The following is a 20,153-nucleotide window of genomic DNA, read 5'->3' as shown; positions in this document are numbered from 1 at the left end:
AATTTAAATATGAGAAGAGGTTTTTTGGGGGGAGGGGGATGTGTGTGGTGCTGCAATTAAAACCAGAGGCATTCTACCTCCACAGTGCACCCCCTGCACAATTTTATATTTAATTTGGAATTGGTCTTGCTAAGTTGATGTTCACCTCACTGAGTTGCAGAGGCTGGCTTCAAACTTACCATCCTCCTGTCTCAGCATCCCAAGTACTAGAATTACAGGCCTGGACCACCACCTCTGACTAAAGAGATTTTTAATATATAAATACTCTTAGGTATTATTAGAAAGGCATCTAAAAAATTGACATGGTAATATTAGTATGAGTCTTATAAGAAACTCATCTGGTTAAGATTATTTTTCACAATGATAATTTTGTTTTGAAAATGACCAAATTATTACTCCATTTTCCAGATAGTAGTTTCTTTTCAGTGAACTTTCAGTTACTTTGATGTTGCATTTTTATCTTATTCTAATTACTATTCCTGACTGCAATTTGACTTGAAATGTTTTATCAGATGTTTTTCCATAATGTATTAGGTCTTTTACCACCCTTTCTTGTCTAATTTGTTACGCAGTTAACAAGTTATTTAGTAAATGTAGTACAATTTAGTTATAAGGCTTAAATTAAAGGTCATTAGGAGAACCTTTTATTTTCTGTTTTTTGAAAAGTCATTTAAATTATGCACTAAATCCTTCTGGTGAGCCTAATCGTTTTCATAAACTTTTATTTTCTGTTTTTCAATTAAGATTCTGAGACCATTAGACTGCCTTATGAAGAAGGAGAGTTGCTTGAATACTTAGATGCAGAAGAATTACCTCCTATTTTGGTTGATCTCCTAGAAAAATCTCAGGTAAAATATTTCTCTTTAAAATCCCCTGCCAGAGCCGGGCGTGGTGGCGCACGCTTGTAATCTCCGCGCTTGGGAGGCGGAGACAGGAGGATCGCGCAGGTTCGAAGCCAGCCGCGCGCGCTGGCTTAGGAGACCCTGTTTCTAAATAAAAATATAAAATAGGTCTGGGAGTGTAGCCCGGAGGTAGAAGGGCTTCCAGGAACCCCAGTACCACCAAAAAAAAAAAAATTCCCCTGCCAGGCTGTGCGTGGGGACATAAGCCTGTAATCCCAGTACTTGGGAGGCTGAGACAGGAGGTTCTCATGTTCAAAGCCAGCCTCTGCAACTTGATACCCTATTTCAAAATAAAAAATAAAATGGAGCTTGGGGTGAGCTCAGAGTTCAATCTCCAGTACCACAGAAAAAAAAAAATTCTGCCAGGCATAGTAGTACATGCCTGTACCTCTACTCTCAGCTACTCAGAAATTTGAGGCAGGGAGACTTCTTGCACCTAGGGGGTTTAAGGCCAGCTTGAACAACATAGTATGGCCCATCTTTAAAAAAGAAGTCATTTTCTCAAAATTCCTACTTTTTATATGTGTATGGCATATGTATGTATATTACACTTTTAATATGTCTATATATATGTATCTTTATATGAATGCAAATAACCATTTGATTTTTTTTTCTTTTTTCTTTTTTTTTTTTTCTTTTGGTGGTACTGGGGTTCCTGGAAACCCTTCTACCTCTGGGCTACACTCCCAGACCTATTTTTATATTTCTATTTGGAAACCGGGTCTCTTAAGCCATTGCGGCTGGCTTTGAACCTGCATGATTCTCCTGTCTCTGCCTCCCAAGCACAGGGATTACAAGCGTGCGCCACCACACCTGGCTGATGTTTTCTGATAAGTAATATTTGCCTCCCTTTTTTGCTGTGCTAGGAATTAAAACTTGGATATTTCATCTTTACTGGTATTCTTAACAGTATTTAGGGAATAAAATGAGGCATTATACTAGTCATTTAGGAATTGGTTTATTGTGAAGTATTTAACCTTTTTGTTATATTAAAACAAACAAATTTGGTTTTTTTTTAACTTTACTGTGACAGTTAAACCATCAATTGAAGTCTCCCTGTAGTTACTATGAAACTGTGAAAGAAATTATTTTATTTATGAAGCTTTTTACTTAGGGGCCAGAAACTAGTTTTTACATCTGTATTTTTTTATTTTTTTATTTTTGGTGGTACTGGGGTTCCTTGAAGCCCTTCTACCTCCGGGCTACACTCCCAGACCTATTTTATATTTTTGAAACAGGGTCTCTTTATGCCAGCACGGCTGGCTTCGAACCTGCACGATCCTCCTGTCTCTGCCTCCCAAGCGCGGGGATAACAAGCGTGCGCCACCATGCCCGGCGTCTATATTTTTTTATATCCAGCTTTGGCAGTGACTCCTTTGCCTTGAACTTCTTTCTTTTTTTTTTTTTTTTTTTTTTTTTTTTTGGTGGCACTGGAGGTGGAACCCAGAGGCTTTCTACCCCTGGGCTATAGTTCCAGACCCAGACCCAGACCCATTTTATGTTTTATATGGAAACAGGGTCTCACTTCAGTTGCTGAGAGCCTCACTAAGTAGCTGAGGCTGGCTTCAAACCTGCGTGATCCTCCTGTCTCAGCCTCCCAAGCGCGGGAATTATAAGCGTGCACCACCACGCCCGGCTTGAATTTATTTCTTACTGCCTGACTTAACTCCAGCCAATGCTGGATACTCCGCATTGAGGAAAAAAGAAGCCATCAGATAGGAACTCCCATTTTCTCCTAGGATTAGTTGACTAGTGTCCTCCATTTCTCTGTTTTCTTTTTGCCTTTTCATGAAAAATCAATGGATACTATTCTCCATTTATTTTCAAATCATCTCTTCTAGGTCTTTATAACTTCCTTCTCTTCTAATTTTGTATTCTCTATAAAATGCAAACATACTGTACTCTCAACTTTTAAAAATTCTATCTCGACCACATTTCCTTCTCCAGCTATTATTTTATAATTCTCTTGAGGAAAAAAAAAACTGCTCAGAGTTGTCTATAATCATTATCTTGGTTTCATGACATCTCATTCTTTACTCACTTCATTCAGCATTGTAGCATGAGCATTCTATAGAACCTGTTTGTCAAAGTCGCCAGTAATATCCATGAGATGAAATCAATTGTTTGCTCTTCTTTTCTCATCTAAATTGGTATGTTGGCAAAGTTCAGTGCAAGTTAACTACCTTTTTGAAATGCCATTCATTTGGCTTCTGATATAGCACATTTGTGTTTTTCTCTTCCTTCTCTATTCCTTCAATTTTCTAAATATATACCTGTTTCAGAGTTCTTTAGACCTGTATTTTCCCTGGATAATCCCAGTTTCACTGATTTTGAAAATGTTACTTATTCCCTTGCATATATCTCATCATGACTATTCCACCAGCTTTGCACTTAGATATATATGTGTCCCAAATGTTCCATTATGACAATGGAACTTATTTTATTTTACTTCTCAAACTAATTTCATCATCAGTCTCTAACTCAAAGATGACCCTACCCTCATCTTGCACATTCAGTACATCTCAAATATCAGCTCTTCCTTTAAAGTATGTGGTCATGAAATGCTGCAGCTACAAACCTAAACTCCCCATTTTCATTCTAGAATCACAGCCAAACTTAGTTTGCAAGGAAAAAAATATTCATCCTTAAAATTCTCCATTGCCATCTTAATTATATAAAATCTTTGTTTTCCTGTTTGTTTTCCACCTCTTAATTTTTATCTTTACTCAGTATAATCCAGCCACCTCTATCTTCTTTTCATTTTAAAACATACCAAGTTTATTTCTACAGGAAGGCATATTTATCTCCTTTTTCTTCTCTGGAATAATCTGTCCCAGATCATTCTTGTGATTCAGGTCTTGCCTAAAACCCTCATTCCCTCAGAGGTTTTTATATAGCTATACTATATAACTTAGCCCTTCCTTATTTTATTTTCTTTGTAACATTCATTACTATTAAAATGATCTTATTTATTATTCTCTATTTTTTTACACTGAGAGCAAAAACTATCTTAACTACCATATCTGTGAAGCTTCTTAAATAATTCCTGGCACAGTATAAATTATATTACTCAATAAATATTTATTAAAAAGAATGGACATAGCCAGACATGGTGGCACATGCTTATAATTTCAGCATTTGGGAGGCTGAGACAGGAAGATCATGGTTCAAGGACAGCCTCAGCTACTTAGTAAGACCCTTTGCAACTGAATAATACCCTGTTTTAAAATAATGAATAAAAAAACAGGGGTGGAGGTATAGATCAGAGGTAGAATGCACCTGAGTTCCATCTCCAGTACTACCAAAAATAAAAAAAGAGGACAAAGGTATGACTGGTAATAGAAGTCATATCTAAAAGTTCTAAATGCATGAAAAACATGATGATGCAGGTCTGACCACAGCAGGTAATAATTAACAAAACTAGAGTGATAAGGGTTCTTTATTTGGGTGTAGCATGTAGTAATTTTTATTTGAATTTACAGTGGCTTGCTTCTCATTAATAAGGTCTGAGTTCATTTTTAGAATCTTAGCAAATTATAACTGAACTTAAGAAGAATAGCAGTTCATGGATCTATAACTTTACTAGTTTATAAATATTGAAAGTGGATCTGTTGACTATTGATGACAAGTATGTCTATAACTTGAAATCAATAAGTAGTTTTAAAATGCTTTGTGATTCATAATGGTGATATAATTCCTCTTAAAAACTACATGATGAAGCCGGGCGTGGTGGCGCACGCTTGTAATCCCAGCATTTGGGAGGCTGAGATCTGGAGGATCGCGGTTCGCGGACAGCCTCAGCTACTTAGTGAGGCCTCTGCAACTCCGTGAGACCCGGTTTCAAGATAAAGAATAAAAAATAGGGCAGGGGCTGTAGCTTGGAGGTCAAATGCCCCTGGGTTCCATCCCCAGACCTGCAAAAAAAAAAAAAAAAAAAAAAAACTACATGATGATGTATCCACCAAGTAATCTGTTGAAGAGTATATGAATGGCCAGAAATACTGCATGAGAATGTAAAGAATGCTCAACATTCAATACAAATCTATTTAGGCTTTTGAAAAATGACATATTTCTGAATATTTTTACCCCTAATAGGTTAATATTTTTCATTGTGGATGTGTCATAGCAGAAATACGTGACTACAGGCAGTCCAGTAACATGAAATCTCCTGGTTACCAGAGTAGGCACATTCTTTTACGTCCAACAATGCAGGTAAAGAATGTTTAGTTAGGAAATATTCTTGATTTTATTTGAAGTTTTATTTATTAAATGTCTTAATATGTTTATGTGAATATGCACTAATGAATTTTTGAATTTTTATTTTTTCTAGACTTTAATCTGTGATGTTCATTCAATAACAAGTGATAACCATAAATGGACCCAGGTCAGTTGTTTTGTTTTTATTTTTTATTTATTTTTATTTTTATTTATTTATTTATTTATATTTTTGTGGTACTGGGGTTCCTGGAAGCCCTTCTACCTCCAGGCTACACTCCCAGACCAATTTTTACATTTTTATTTGGAAACAGGGTCTCCTAAGCCAGCACACGTGGCTGGCTTTGAACCTGTGTGATCCTCCTGTCTCTGCCTCCCAAACGCGGGGATTACAAGCGTGCGCCACCACGCCTGGCAGTTGTTTTGTTTTTATTTTTTTATTTTTATTTTTATTTATTTTTTAATTTTTGGCGGTACTGGGGTTCCTGGAAGCCCTTCTATCTCCGGGCTACACTCCCAGACCTATTTTATATTTTTAATTTGGAAACAGGGTCTCTTAAGCCAGCGAGGCTGGCTCCGAACCAGTGCGATCCTCCTGTCTTCGCCTCCCAAGCGCGGGGATTACAAGCGTGCGCCACCACGCCCAGCGAGTAGTTGTTTTGTTTTTAAATCTGAATTTAGGATAAAACATTAAGCAGAAGCATTTTTCTGTTCATATTTTTATTGGTGTATAAAGTTTGACTCTTTTAGTGAAAAACAGATTCCTTTATAAGAATGAGATATAGAAGTTAAGAATGAGCTGGGTGTGGTGGCTCATTCTTGTAATCCCAGCATTTGGGAGGCTGATACAGGAGGATCAAAGTTCGCAGCCAGCCTCAGCTATTTAGTAAGGCCCTTTGCAACTCAGTGAGACCCTGTTTCAAAATAAAGAATAAAAAATAGGGCTGGGGGTGTAGCTCAAAGGTAGAATGCCCCTGGGTTCCACCCCCAGTACCACAAAAAAAAAGTTATTAAGGATGTCTTCATTCAGTTAAATCCCAGTTGCTTAGGACTGCATTAAGAATAGGTTGACCTGATATACCTAATCTGAAATTTAGTTCTTTACACACCTGTCTCCAGTATTTTTGTTTGTTTGCTTGCTTTTTATTTTTTATTATTTTAGTATTAGGTATTTTCCCACTGGTGCTCTACCACTGACTTATGTCCGCTTCCCTTTTTATTTTGAGAGAAGTTCTCACCAGCTGGCCCAGGCTGGCCTGAATCTGTGATCCTCTTGCCTCAGTCTCTCATGTAACTGGGATTATAGGCATGTCTCAGCAAACCTACCTTTTGTCCCCTTTCAAACAAAAGATAATGCTTTATTTATACCTTGGATACAAATAATTTTTCTGTCATCCAGTGTTCTAAGCAGTCCTGGGTTGTCTTTTTCTGATTATCTTAACATTAGATTATCCTAACTCTGAGAATAACCAGTTAACCCTTAGTTCTCTTTCAACAATGTGTACAGTATGCCCATTCATGACACTGTTCACATATTTCTCTGTACTGTAGGAAGGAGAATTAGTAAATCAAAGAAAATGTCAATAATGAAAATTATTTGTCTATGAAATATGATTATAAAGGTTCAGTTCATCCATAATTACTGAATGTTGTGTTTTAGTTTGGGCTGCTATTTCTCATCTATAAGAAGGTTAAAAACTCTAAAGGAATATTGAAAGACAAACTCCTTGGTCATCATTGCTGGGCATTAATTCCAATAGTTAATAAAGGAGAGAATATAATTATTATTATTATTATTACTTATTATTATTACTTATTTATTTATTTATTTTTTGCTGGTACTGGGGTTCCTGGAAGCCTTTCTACCTCCGGGCTACACTCCCAGACCTATTTTTACATTTTTATTTGGAAACAGGGTCTCCTAAGCCAGCGCGCGTGGCTGGCTTCGAACCTGCGCAATCCTCCTGTCTCTGCCTCCCAAGCGTGGGGATTACAAGCGTGCACCACCACGCCCGGCTAATTATTTTTTTTATTCCTGTATATACTGTATTTTAGGCAGCCAAATAGCAGGAAGGAAACTTCTTCAGAAAAATTCTAGCTACTAAGGTGTAAAAGAAATGATAGAGTAAAAAAAAAAAATCAGTCTCGAAGTCTTAATTTATTTATAAGTTTAGCCAGGCGTGGTGGCGCACGCTTGTAATCCCCACGCTTGGGAGGCCGAGACAGAAGGACTGCACAGATTCAAAGCCACCCTTTCTGGCTTAAGATACCCTGTTTCCAAATAAAAAAATATAAATATTATATATACATACATACATACATACATACATACATACATAGGTGTCTGGGAGTGTAGCTCGGAAGTAGAAGGGTTTTCAGGAACCCCAGTACCACCAAAAAAAAATAATAATAAGATTAGACAGAGGGGATTCTCTGATGTGAAATCATTAGATAAGAGGCTCATGGGAAATTTTATAATTCAGAGATCTCATTAGCTCATGGGAAATTTTATAATTCAGAGATCTCATTAAACCTGCAGACCTGAAAATGGGACAGTGATCATTGTGCCTCTTTGTGTGAGGCAAAAGAGAGTACATAATGGTCCCATTAAGGCAGAGCCTCCACTAAATCAAGACTCGAGCAATTTATAGAAGATTCAGAGAATAAAAGAAACCTTTGTGATGAGATGAGGATGTAACCAGCCAGATTCAGTCAAATCCAATAAATCAGTAACATGAGAAAAGGAAAAAAGATGAAGAGGTGATCATTACAAAATTAAGATACATAAGAGGTAGAAAAAGCAATGAAATGTGTGATAGATCTTGTGTGAGCTCAAATTAAAACTAAAAATACATTCTGTGGACAATGAGGAGAAACTTGAAATCTAGATAAATATTAGAGATACTCTCAGTTACCAGTGCATACTAAGTTTTCAAGGGAAATAGCACAACATCTGAGATGGTGGGGGCTGTTTGCTTGTTTTGTGGGGTTTTTTGTTTTTGTTGTTATAGTGGGGAGAGATGTGTAATATTCCAGTAAAGCAAAAGTTATGGGGATGGTTGTTAAATGAAATTCAAGGTTCATGTGTGTCATCACACTTCTACTTATATGTCTCTTTGCAAGTTTCTAAAATAGAGATGAATTTTTTAAAGTTAATTTCATATTTTTAAAAAAAAATTTTATTCTGCAATATTACTTGACTTGAAAAATTGTTAAAGCAGACCTGGAGGTATAGTTAAACAGTAGTATCTAGCATGTATAAAATTCTATCCCTTAACACTGCAAAAGAGGAAAAGAATAACTTAATAACTATTAAGATATTTTAGGGTTTAAGAAAAAAATAGGATTCAGTAAACTAAGTTATGAGATACCAATAAAATGCCTGTTATTCTTTAGAATTTATACAATATTTGTACAAATATTTGTACAATATTAGTACAAATAATTTTATCATAATATACTTAAGCTGGTATAGAATGAATCTATTACCTTTCAAATACTGAAGGAGATATTTTCATCATGACTTTGTAAGTTTTGTAAAAACAGGATTTATGTCTTGTTCATTGCTTTGTCCTCAAATCTGAGAACCAAGCCTAATATAATAGATGTTCAGCAAATATTTGTTGAACTGATGAATATACACTCTTATAATTGACTGCTTGAGAGCCTATGAATTGCTGAATTTCTATTAGAAGCTTTTTTATGTTGTCAAGTTTCTAAAGTTTATATATTAGTGTTGGAAGTTAAGTTGTTATTACATTTTGCTATATGTAGTCTTTAGCAGAATTCAAGGATTTGATGATATGTATGGTTTTTAGTCTCAACTCTGTTATTGATATATGCTCTTTCATGGTTTAGGAAGATAAACTTTTGCTTGAAAGCCAACTAATTCTAGCTACGGCTGAACCACTGTGTCTTGATCCTTCAATAGCAGTGGCCTGCACTGCAAACAGACTGCTCTATAACAGGCAAAAGATGAATACTCGCCCAATGAAACGGTAATTGCCTTTGTAGAGAGTAAACCAAGATACTTATGTGATAAATAGCTCTAAATTCTGTTTTTTATGGTAGCTTTTTGCTACAGGGTATAAGTGCTCTGATTTTTTTATAATTGGAAAATAGAGTTTTTAATGACCTTGTCTTATTTTTTTATATTAGTTATTTTTTAATTTTCTCTGCTATATAGCAAAGTGATACATTTCTGCAATCTTTGAAAGAACTAATTTCCTTAAGTGTTAATAGTCTGTCACAAAAGTAAAGAAGCTAAAAGAAACGAAATATGAACAGAAATAATTTTATTACTCCCTGATACTTAGTAACCAGTTTAATTTTTGTTAATTTTACTCTTAAGGGAACAATTTGTAATTTAATTTTGAGATTTGAGAAAATAATCAGACTTAGAAATCAGTTTATAACTTTTTTTATAACATGGTAACTTGTATTTAAATGTTTTAGCTACCTCTTCTACTTAATAAAATAATGCGTATTAACTTGGACTGATATTATAGTTGTCTCATCATTAACTACTCTGCATCATTATTTGGGTTACTTATTTTGGAACTCTTTAAAAATTAGAAGGTGCTAAAAACTTGTTTATTTTCTAAATTCTATACTTGATAACTAGTATATTCAGAGGAAAGACACAGCTTTGAAATATTAAAGTAAGTCCATATAGGGTCCATTAGCAATTGTATGCACTTCTTTGTATCTCTGTCCACATCTCTCCAGGTCTGCTGCCAATACCTTACTCCAAGCAACTGTCATCTTCTCTTATGAACTCGTAGTTGGTCATCCTGTCTCTGTCTTTGCCACCCCCTGCTTAAACTTCCTGCAAAGCATTGCACTTCACATTAAATTTCTACATATTGTTATGGTCTGAAAAATTCTTGCCTTGCTTTCTGTCCTCACCCACCCTCTAGACCTTGGTGACTCTTAATTTTTCTGTTTTTGGAACAACCAAATTTGTCCTGCCTTAGCACCTTTTAAAATTATTCTCTCTTCTTTAAATACTCATTCTCTGATCTTTCAAAATGGGCTAAATGAGTGACATGTGCATGTATACCTCTACTGTCTTGCACCCCACTGAGATGCATGACTACAATGCACCAATAAAAAAAAAAATTAAAAAGTGGTTCCTTTTTCCCTCCTCTCCTGGGAAGCTTGAAATTTTTTTCCAGTAGTCACTGTGAGAACCTTTTGGAGGTGATACTTAAAAAATGTGGGGGCTCCCAATGGCTGGATACCCCTGGAGTTTTTAATCTATTTGTTCTTGCTGAGCCTCCAGCAATTCATCAGTTGTACTTCTGGTTTCCATGATCCATCACTGGTTCCCAAGGACATTTTTCCCCAGCAGAAGAAAATGCTGTGCATTTGCCTATTGGTCTTTCCAAATCTGGAGGCTGTTGCCAGGCGTGGTGGTGCACGCTTGTAATCCCCGCCCTTGGGAGGCTGAGACAGGAGGATCGCGCAGGTTCGAAGCCAGCCTCAGCTACTTACTTAGTGAGGCTCTCAGCAACTTAGTGAGACCCTTTTTCCAAATAAAATATAAAATAGATCTGGGGTATATAGCCCGGAGGTAGAAAGCCTCTGGGTTCCACCCCCAGTACCACCAAAAACAAAAACAACAAAACAACAACAACTACAACAACAAAAAAAACGAGGCTGTGATTTGCCCTGTGACCCCTGCCCCTAAAGTGATAATAAAGAATTGTTGGTTTCTCGATTTGTCAAGCTTTTTACTTCTTAGGATGGGAAAAAAGACTTTTAGCTTTATTTACATTCCTGGATCAGGAACATTTCCCCCCCTTTTCCCCTTCATGCCAATCCTCCCACAGCTAGTTCCTGCTAGTCATTATACCTTACCTCAGGAGTCATTCTTCAGAGTCCTTCTCTTCCCTCCCTTCCCTATTGTTGCCTTCCCTATCACTTACAACAGTACTCAGGGTTGTCTCCTACTGCTTTTATTACCTGAAACTGTCTGTGAATGTCTCTCTGTACCTCTGGACTATCAGCTATTTACATGATAGTGAGGATTTTATTGATCTCACTCAATGTTATTTCATCAAGTACCTGGGCTATTGTACTTGTGATTACACATTCAATGATTACTGCTTTAAATTATATATAATGAGTTCATTACCATTGTTTCATTTAAATTTCTTAATATTTCAGGTGCTTCAAGAGGTATTCTAGGTCCGCTCTGAATCGGCAGCAGGATCTGTCTCATTGCCCACCTCCTCCTCAGCTAAAATTACTTGATTTCTTACAAAAAAGAAAAGAAAGAAAAGCAGGTCAACATTATGACCTCAAAATTTCTAAAGCAGGAAATGTAAGTGTGTGTGTGTGTGTGTGTGTGTGTGTGTGTGTGTGTGTGTGTGTTTAAACTTTATTATACTAAAAAGCTTTTCTAATTTTGAATTTTTGGTGTATTTTAATTTTCCAGTGTGTAGATATGTGGAAACGGAGTCCCTGTAATTTGGCCATACCCTCTGAAGTAGATGTAAGTCAGTACATGAATTGCTTTTTTTATGTAGAGTTCCTACATTTTATCATTAGCTATCTTAAGAGACCAAAAGTCTTCTTTTAGAAAGCAAAAAAAAAAAAAAATTTAACTAACTGCTCTTTGTTAAATGTGTATCCCATTAGGTTATTATAAGAACATGGTTCTATATTTAGAACAGGAATAACAATTTCAAAATATGGGAAAAATATATTACATAGTACATATGGAATGCCTCTAGCTTTTTTCATGCTATTTTTTTTAATATAATTTCTAATGATGCTTTTTTCAAGCTGGTTAACTTTAATAATAGAGCAATGGCCAGTATTAGGAACAATAGTCAGTATTCCTTACTGGTACCCGGGACACATGAATTAGAAAGATGGGCGAGGAGTGTTTTGATGAGAGGACCGATGTTTTATTTTCCTATTTTATTATTCACTCAATTCTTGACAGTTGTATTATTACCACATTTGCTTTCTTTTCATTCTTCCTTGGATAGCACATGTTCTATTATTTCTGTGACTTACCAAAAATAAATTGTACAAAGCCAAAAGCATCAATGGATGGTATACAACTGGAGGAAGTAAGCCACATTGTTTCTTTGTAGGTTATATGTTCCCCAAGGAACACAACCTGAGAATTGATGATTAGCCTAAATTGTAGAAAAGGTGATATTTACTTTTGGAGGGCAAAGTGGGTGGGTATCTAAAGCAATACTTTCCAAACTTGAGTGTGTATATGAGCCACCTGGAAAGCTTGGTAAATTGTAGATTACTATTCAGCAGGCCTGAATAGGGTGAGGGCTAAGATGCTGCTGTTCTCAAGTCTCTATATAGATTCCCAAAGTTGAGGATACTGCCCCTACGGGGACTGGTGGAATAATACAGGGGATGGTAGTATCCTTATGGTGGAATAATACAGGAGATGGTAGTATCCTCAGTGCAATTGGAGGCTATTGAATAAAAATAAGGGGGTAACCGCAGTGCCAATGCAGGGTTGAAAGATCCTTTTCTCTAAGAAGAGGCAGGAAGCCAGTAAGTTTGGGACTCTATGTAGGTTATTTGGTGAAGCCTACACACCACACTTTAAGTTGCATAGTCCTAGCAACAAAGTTTCTCTGTGTAACACAATCAAAAGAATCACATACAATATCAAACAGGTTTGAAGCTCTATTTCAGGCCATAATCAGAGTATGTCTCCAGGGGAGGGTCATAAAAAATCTATACTTTTCCATGGGTGTCCAGGAAGTTTAAGCTACTCACTTTTTTGTTGTTTTGTTTCTTTTGGTTATGAGTATTGAACCTATGATCTTATGCATGCTTGCATGCTAAGCACACTAACACTGAACTACATCTCAGCCCTAAGTTACTCTTTAAAATCATGGTTACCAAGACAATGAGAACATTTGGTTCACACAGATTCTTAGAATATATGGTTCAGCCGGGCGTGGTGGCGCACGCTTGTAATCCCCATGCTTGGGAGTCGGTGACAGGAGGATCGCACAGGTTCGAAGCCAGCCTAGCTGGAAGACACCCTGTTTCCAAATAAAAAAAGAATATATGGTTCAAATCTCACTAGAGATTAGAAAAGATGCAAAAACTTTAATATCTTCTCTAGTCCCTTTTCACTTTGTATGTTAACACTAGTGCATGACAATTCCTATTTCATTTAAAGCCCTGCCCAAAGGACTCCTCCTGACCCTGATGTCTTTGACATTCCAGTTTTCATTAAGAAAAGCTCTAAAAGGACAAATGTGATGTCAAATTGTGAAATAAAAAGAATAGGCATCTTCAAAAGCAGCTATGTTTGCTACCTTTATTTAGTAGACATGACATTTTGATGTTATTATTAAAGTTGTTTTAATTGAATATATCAGCACTTTTAAACTAAAAGAGTTATGAGGGATTCAAGAATTCTTGTGTTAGCCACTATGTTATAGTATGGAGTTACTTAGGTTCTTCTTTTTGGTCACAATACTGGTTTCATTTTCACTAGTGTCTTGATTTGATTCTTTAGGTGGAGAAATATGCTAAGGTAGAAAAGTCTATCAAATCTGATGACTCACAACCCACAGTCTGGCCTGCCCATGTAAGTGGTCATTGCTAGTCAATTTCTAGTAATGCTAATCTGGGATCTGAATTTATTAAACATACCCTTCTAATTTGGGACCTTTTGTTTTTTCAAGATCCAATTTCAAGAAGGAGTAACTATTTTGTTTTTCCAAAATATAGTTTTAATTTTAAAGATTAATTTTACTGCATAACTATTTTGTTAACCTTTTTTGGTTGCATGTTGGGAGTTCTCATTTGATTTCTTTTTCAAATTAATACATTCTTCTAAGTGTATCTCTTAAAAGTTCTAATTTTCTCTAATTGTAATTATTTCTTAAAGGGAGAAGTAAGCATAATGTATTAAACATAGATGAACCCTTAAAGTAAATAATAAAAGATGTTTTGTATTTAAGATGTTTTGAGCCCTGTTTGGTGGCCTTCCTGTAATCCCAGGAACTCAGGAGGCCAAGACAGTAGGATTGCAAGCCTGATGCATGCCCCAGTGACTTAGACTCTGTCTCAGAATAACGAAGGGCTGGGGATGTTGCTAAGTGGTAAAGCACCCCTGAGTTGAATCACCATGCCACATACACTACAACCTTTTGTTTGAGTGGCAACACAAAGATGTTTGTGTGACAAATTAAAAACAGATATTTTCAAAAGTTTGTTTTTATGGTACTGGGATTGAACCCAGGGGGATTATACCTCTAAAATTACCCCCAGCTTTGTTTTATTTTTTATTTTGAAACAGTGTCACTAAGATGTGGAGGGCTTAAGTTGTGGAGTATGGCCACAAACCTGCAATCCTCCTGCCTTAGCTTCCCAAGTACTGGGATTACAGGTGTGTGCCACCACATCACCAACAGTTCTATCCTCTTAATATTATTTCATAGTTTCACTTTTTATATCCAGGTTATGAAATTCTGTCATATTTTGCTCAGGCTTACTGCATTGGAACTCTCCCAAAATGCCACATAAAAGAATCCTATACAGCTTTACAGAACATCTATACACCCCTCAAGGGGTGGAGCGGCATGAGGGTTTGGTTACTGGCAGGGGGACCTCAGGCAGGTAACCTAACCTCTCTCTGCCCAGTTCTTTCATCTTTTTCATAGAGATATGGTGCCAGCCTTGAGGATATAGAGGAGATTACATGAGACAGTACCTGTCGAGTGCTGAGAGCAATGTTCAATAAATGTTTATTGTTAGGATTTTCATTATATGTACTAATACGTATTACAATGTGTTGGTGGCATACTAGTATCATTGCATTACATGTTTTTACTTCAGTGTACAGTAATGCTTCATTTAAAAACAAGCCATTCTGAACTTTATTCTCTTGAGCCATAAACATTTCTATAGTAAGTTCCATGTGTCTTCTATAACAGACATAATTTAGTGTATCATATTTCAGATGTTTTTTTTTTTTTTTTTTTTGCTTACTTACTTGAGAAAGTATTATTTGGGATACCCTGTCTTTTTCAGGATATAAAAGATGATTATGTATTTGAATGTGAAGCTGGTAATCAGTATCAGAAAACAAAGCTGACCATCTTGCAGTCACTTGGTGATCCACTTTACTATGGTAAAATACAGCCATGTAAAGCAGATGAAGAAAGTGACAGCCAGATGTCTCCATCCCAGTGAGTTCTGTTAAATATATGTAATGGACACATCCAGGCAACCAAAATATACTTAGCAACTACTAATGAACTATTAATGACTAAAAATTTACCTTTGGGAATTCACTTAAGTATAACAATCAGATGAACATGAATGAACAAACATGAATTGACAATTCATGTGAATAAACTTAAATTGTAGTTATCATGTTTACCAGAGTTATTTTAAATAATAGTTTCTTTAAAAAAAAAAAAACACCTGATAAACTAGGCATGGTGTTACACACTTGTAATCCCAATATGTGTGAGGCTGAGACAGGAGGATCACAGGTTTGTAGCCAGCCTCAACTACTTTGTGAGGCTCTCTTCAACTTAGTGAGATCCTTTTTCAAAATAAAAGAGTTAAAAGTAGGGCTGGGGGTGTAGCTCAGAGGTAGAATACTGCTGAGTTTAATCCTCAGTACCACACAGAAAAAAAAAAAAACTTTTCTGGTATAATTATTGGTTATGTTAGCTCTAAAGAATAGTCTGGACATATCCTTTTTTTATTTATGTATTGGCAGTTTATATAGCTAATTCTCAAATTCTATGTAAATTCTCTGATTACATATGTTTAGTACAGGGTACCAGTACCTAATTTTATTTTTATTTTTAGTTTTTTTAATCACATTGATACTGTTTTGCAAAAAGAGAAAAGACCTCAACAGAAAAAGGCTCGGATCAGTTCTGTCAAATTCTTTACACCGAAAACTGAAAATTAGAGTAGAAAGGTAGATTTTAAAGAATAACCTCGCCAATACCTAGATGAAAGTCAGTGAGAAAAAAAGTAGTAATCAAGGGACTCCTTAGTCCTTAGTAAAGGGACTCCTTAGCTAAAACAACATAAAGATTAGATATTTTGATTACCTGTGTTTTTAAAAATCTTTGTCTAAAGACATATGTTGGTCATTTTAAATTAACATTTCTAGAGCACAAAAATGCAATCTTTGTCCTCAAGGGAAAAACTAGGTTCAAGGCCAACTGAGCCACGCCTGTAATTCCAGTACTTAAGAGGTGGAGACAGGAGGATCAAAACTTTGAGAATGATCTTAAGCTGCACAGCAAGACTCTTAAGCAACCTAGTGAGACTGTTTCAAAGCCAAACATAAATTGGGTTGGGGGTGGCTTAGAGGTAGAATAGCCCCAGGTTCACAATCCTCAGTACCACAGAAAACAAGCCAGCTGACTACTTTGATAGGAGAATTGCATCAGGGAGTTGCTGCAGAAAATGCGACATGATTCATTATCTTCCAATTATTCTATCATATTCATAAATTACTTTAATAACTATGAAATTAAAATTTGATTGCATTAACTTTTTGCATTTTATATTTCAGCTCCTCTACAGATGATCATTCAAATTGGTAATTACAAAATAAATTATTTTAACCTATCAAGAAATAATAATTAAATGTCATACTTTAAAAATACTTTGACCAAGCCAGGCTTGGTGGCGCAGGTTTGTAATCCCAGCATTTGAGAGGCTGAAGTAAAAGGATTGTGGTTCACAGACAGCCTCAGTTACTTAGTGAGGCCCTTTGCAACTCATTGAGATCCTGTTTCAAAATAAAGAATAAAAAAGCCGGGCGTGGTGGCGCACGCTTATAATCCCAGCATTCTGGAGGCTGAGACTGGAGGATCGTGGTTCGCAGACAGCCTCAGCTACTTAGTGAGGCCCTCTGCGACTCAGTGAGACCCAGTTTCAAAATAATGAAAAATAGGGCTGGGGGTATAGTTCAGAGGTAGAGTACCCCTAGGTTCCATCCCCAGTACTGCAAAAAAAAAAAAAAAAAAAAAAACCCACAACTTTGATCAAGATATTTTATTTGAATTTGCAACAACCTATCTTGTCTGAAATATATTTTGAAGTCCTGTTCTGTTATGTAAACAATAGTACTGACTTTCTGAGTCAAAGATTAAAATGAATAAAAGGCCAAAGGTCTTATACACAGTAATTTAGGAGTGACACTTCTAGGAATGTACGGTTCTTAGTAATTTTGAGCCCAGATTTCGTTTTATAAATAACTGTTGTGACAAAATAAACTTCCTCTGACTTAAATCAGCCAAATAACTTCTCTTTCATAAACCTCCAAATTTTAGTCATTCCTTTATAAGTTTAAATGTACTTTAAATTTTTAATGATGTTTTGGTAGATTTTAAATTAGTTTATAATATTACTGTGACTAAAATAGGGAAGACTTCAAAAGTGATTTGGGGGATTCTTAAAACACTCTTACCTAATACTTCTCTTTCACCTCTTTTACATTTTAGGTTTGTTATTGGGTCAAAGACTGATGCTGAGAGGTAAAATATAAATATATACATACACACACATACACATATATGTATATCTTTCCATCTCTGTTTTTGGTCAGGACAGATATGAAAATCATTTCGCCCTTATAGGATATGAGGTTCTCTATTAGTAGTCATAAACTTTAATTTTAGTCATGCCATTAACTGCTTGAACATAATATCAATTAATATTTATAAGCCTTAAATGCAAAGATATGTTATTGAACAGTAAAAATCTCTTAAGGTCTTTTTCAACTTTAAAATTTTGTTGATCCTAGGAAAATGTGAAAAGGCTTGATATATCAATCTATTAGAAGTCATTATTTTCATAGGATGAGATTTGGGGAGACAATAAGAAACTAGAATCTGGTAGCCAAGGAATATGATTTTCAGGTAGCCCAAGAGAAAAGCTTTTTTTTTTTTTGGCCACTTACTGCTTAAATTATTCCTGTAATTTCTGTATCAGAAAGAAATAAGATACTGAAAATATGTCTTCAGATTGTTAGCAAAATGTTCTAAACATTTATTGTCAAAAATACTGCAATTATGCACTTTTAACTCAAGGATAAATTGCCTAATTTTAATTTTTCTGTTAAATTTAATAGAATATTTTGACCAGAAGTAGCCTCATGCATTTCTTATATAATAAATTTGTGTTTAAAGTAAGACTAGCTGAATTCTTACCTATTTTCTCCTGATATTTTAGGGTAGTTAATCAGTACCAAGAACTGGTCCAGAATGAAGCCAAATGTCCAGTCAAGATGTCACACAGTTCTAGTGGCTCAGCCAGTCTGAGTCAGCTTTCTCCTGGGAAGGAAACAGAAGTATGTTTGGTTATTGTTACTTTTTTGTACCTAATTATTTCTCAAGGAATCTGAACTATGTTTAAGAATTATATTTTGAGGGGTAAGGGGATTTTAGTTTTGATTTGCCTTTTAACATTTTTATTATATAACTTTTTGTGATAGAAAGTTTCAGATAGGCAAAGATAGTGTTAGTCATCTAGCCTCAACACTTGCTACTGTCTTGGAAGGCAGAAGCTTTGCCTTAACCTTATGTTTTGCTTTTCTTCTCTCTCACACTCTATCTTTTCATCTTACCACTCAGAAATCTTTCCTTTTTTCTTTATGTTTGCTGTAATGTATTACATGGGTCTCATGTGAAATTATGTTTTTTTGTAATACATATGATATTTAGTATATAATCACTACTTTGCAAAGTTATAAATTTTTTTCATATGAGTTATAGTGGTATTTTAATTTTAACATGTATGCTCATGTCGTTGTCTTTCAGCAGTCTGAGACAGTGTCAGTTCAGACCTCAGTGTTGGGGAAAGGGGTAAAACATCGACCTCCACCCATCAAACTTCCTTCAAGCTCAGGAAATAGTTCCTCAGGTATTTAAATTCTTAGTTTTTGGGAATGTAGAGTAAGAAACTTCATATAATCATAATCTGTGTTTTAAAGCTATATTTTTATTCCTACAGTTTACAGAGTTTTAAATTCTAAGTCCAGGAAATAACTTGATATTCTTCCAGGTAACTATTTTACAGCACAGCAAGTCAGCTGTTTTCTAAAGTCTCCAACTCCTCCTCCTCCTTCTAAGCCACCAAGTCTTTCTCGAAAGTCATCCATGGATCTCAATCAAGTTAACATGCTTTCTCCAGCTGCCCTGTCACCTGCCAGCTCATCACAAAGTGAGTCATAACTTAAGTTCTTTATTAAATTATCATAAGCTTTTGCAATAGTGTTTCTTAAGGCAACTTTTTTCAATCTGTGAAATAGTGAGATCTAAATGTACTGTGTACCCAGAATGTGTAAGTTGCAAGAAGCTTTAGGCAGAGCTCTTGTAGTTGTATGTGTTCTGTGTTTATTGTAATTGTTACTGTTTTTCCATATCTATGTATGCACTCTATGGATACCTTTCCTATAGACTTGCAAGCTACACATCTTCTTAAAAAAAAATCTGGCAGTTACATGTGGCAATAAGATTCCAAAATATTTTTTATTTCAGTATACTCTAGGATCATTTTACATTTTTTATAAACTATGCAGCTGATAGGAAAAATGTTACAGTATTGTTGCTGCAGGTCCTATCTTTGCATTTGTAAGAAGTCAACTAGTTCCAAGGTGGTGATAGAGTAAACTGAGGGAAAACCAATATTTCAGAAACACTCTACACTTTTATAGATTGTTATCAGTTACTAAAATATGATGATAATCATGATGCATTATTCTGAAGACATTGAAATGTAATTTTCACTAGTGGTTATTTTTTAAAATCAATAGTTATATAAGAATGCAGGAATTAGTTTGGGAGAATTTCTCCAAATTAATAAATATCTGAATACTTTAAGTACCAATTTGGGAAAAAAGCATTCCAGTTTTTTAGATTTTTTTATAGATAACTAATGTGTGCTGAAAGTTTTAGTACACTGCACAGTGATAGGATGGTCTTTGCATTAGATATAAACATCTTCATCTTGATAGCTCAAAAGGTGTAATTTTTCTGCCTTCTTGTTTTGCAC

General features: G+C 35.5%; 1 protein-coding gene across 1 annotated transcript in view; it reads left to right on the top strand.

Moving 5' to 3' along the window:
• The window catches only part of SUPT20H (SPT20 homolog, SAGA complex component), a gene marked incomplete at both ends in the record, with an annotated part of 48,920 nt that overhangs the window by 13,596 nt on the left and 15,171 nt on the right, over positions 1 to 20,153 (top strand). Inside the window, 13 exon segments of the mRNA XM_080689444.1 lie at positions 745 to 848; positions 4,998 to 5,114; positions 5,233 to 5,286; positions 8,976 to 9,115; positions 11,289 to 11,445; positions 11,560 to 11,616; positions 13,636 to 13,707; positions 15,156 to 15,313; positions 16,669 to 16,695; positions 17,603 to 17,635; positions 18,333 to 18,450; positions 18,920 to 19,022; positions 19,164 to 19,322. Coding sequence (XP_080545570.1) covers positions 745 to 848; positions 4,998 to 5,114; positions 5,233 to 5,286; positions 8,976 to 9,115; positions 11,289 to 11,445; positions 11,560 to 11,616; positions 13,636 to 13,707; positions 15,156 to 15,313; positions 16,669 to 16,695; positions 17,603 to 17,635; positions 18,333 to 18,450; positions 18,920 to 19,022; positions 19,164 to 19,322 — 1,299 coding nt within the window.

The sequence above is a fragment of the Muscardinus avellanarius genome (genome assembly GCF_963383645.1).
Source record: "Muscardinus avellanarius genome assembly, chromosome: 2".
Classification (NCBI taxonomy): domain Eukaryota; kingdom Metazoa; phylum Chordata; class Mammalia; order Rodentia; family Gliridae; genus Muscardinus; species Muscardinus avellanarius.
Note: the sequence above shows the minus strand (reverse complement) of the source record. Positions and strands in the feature narration are given on the sequence as shown.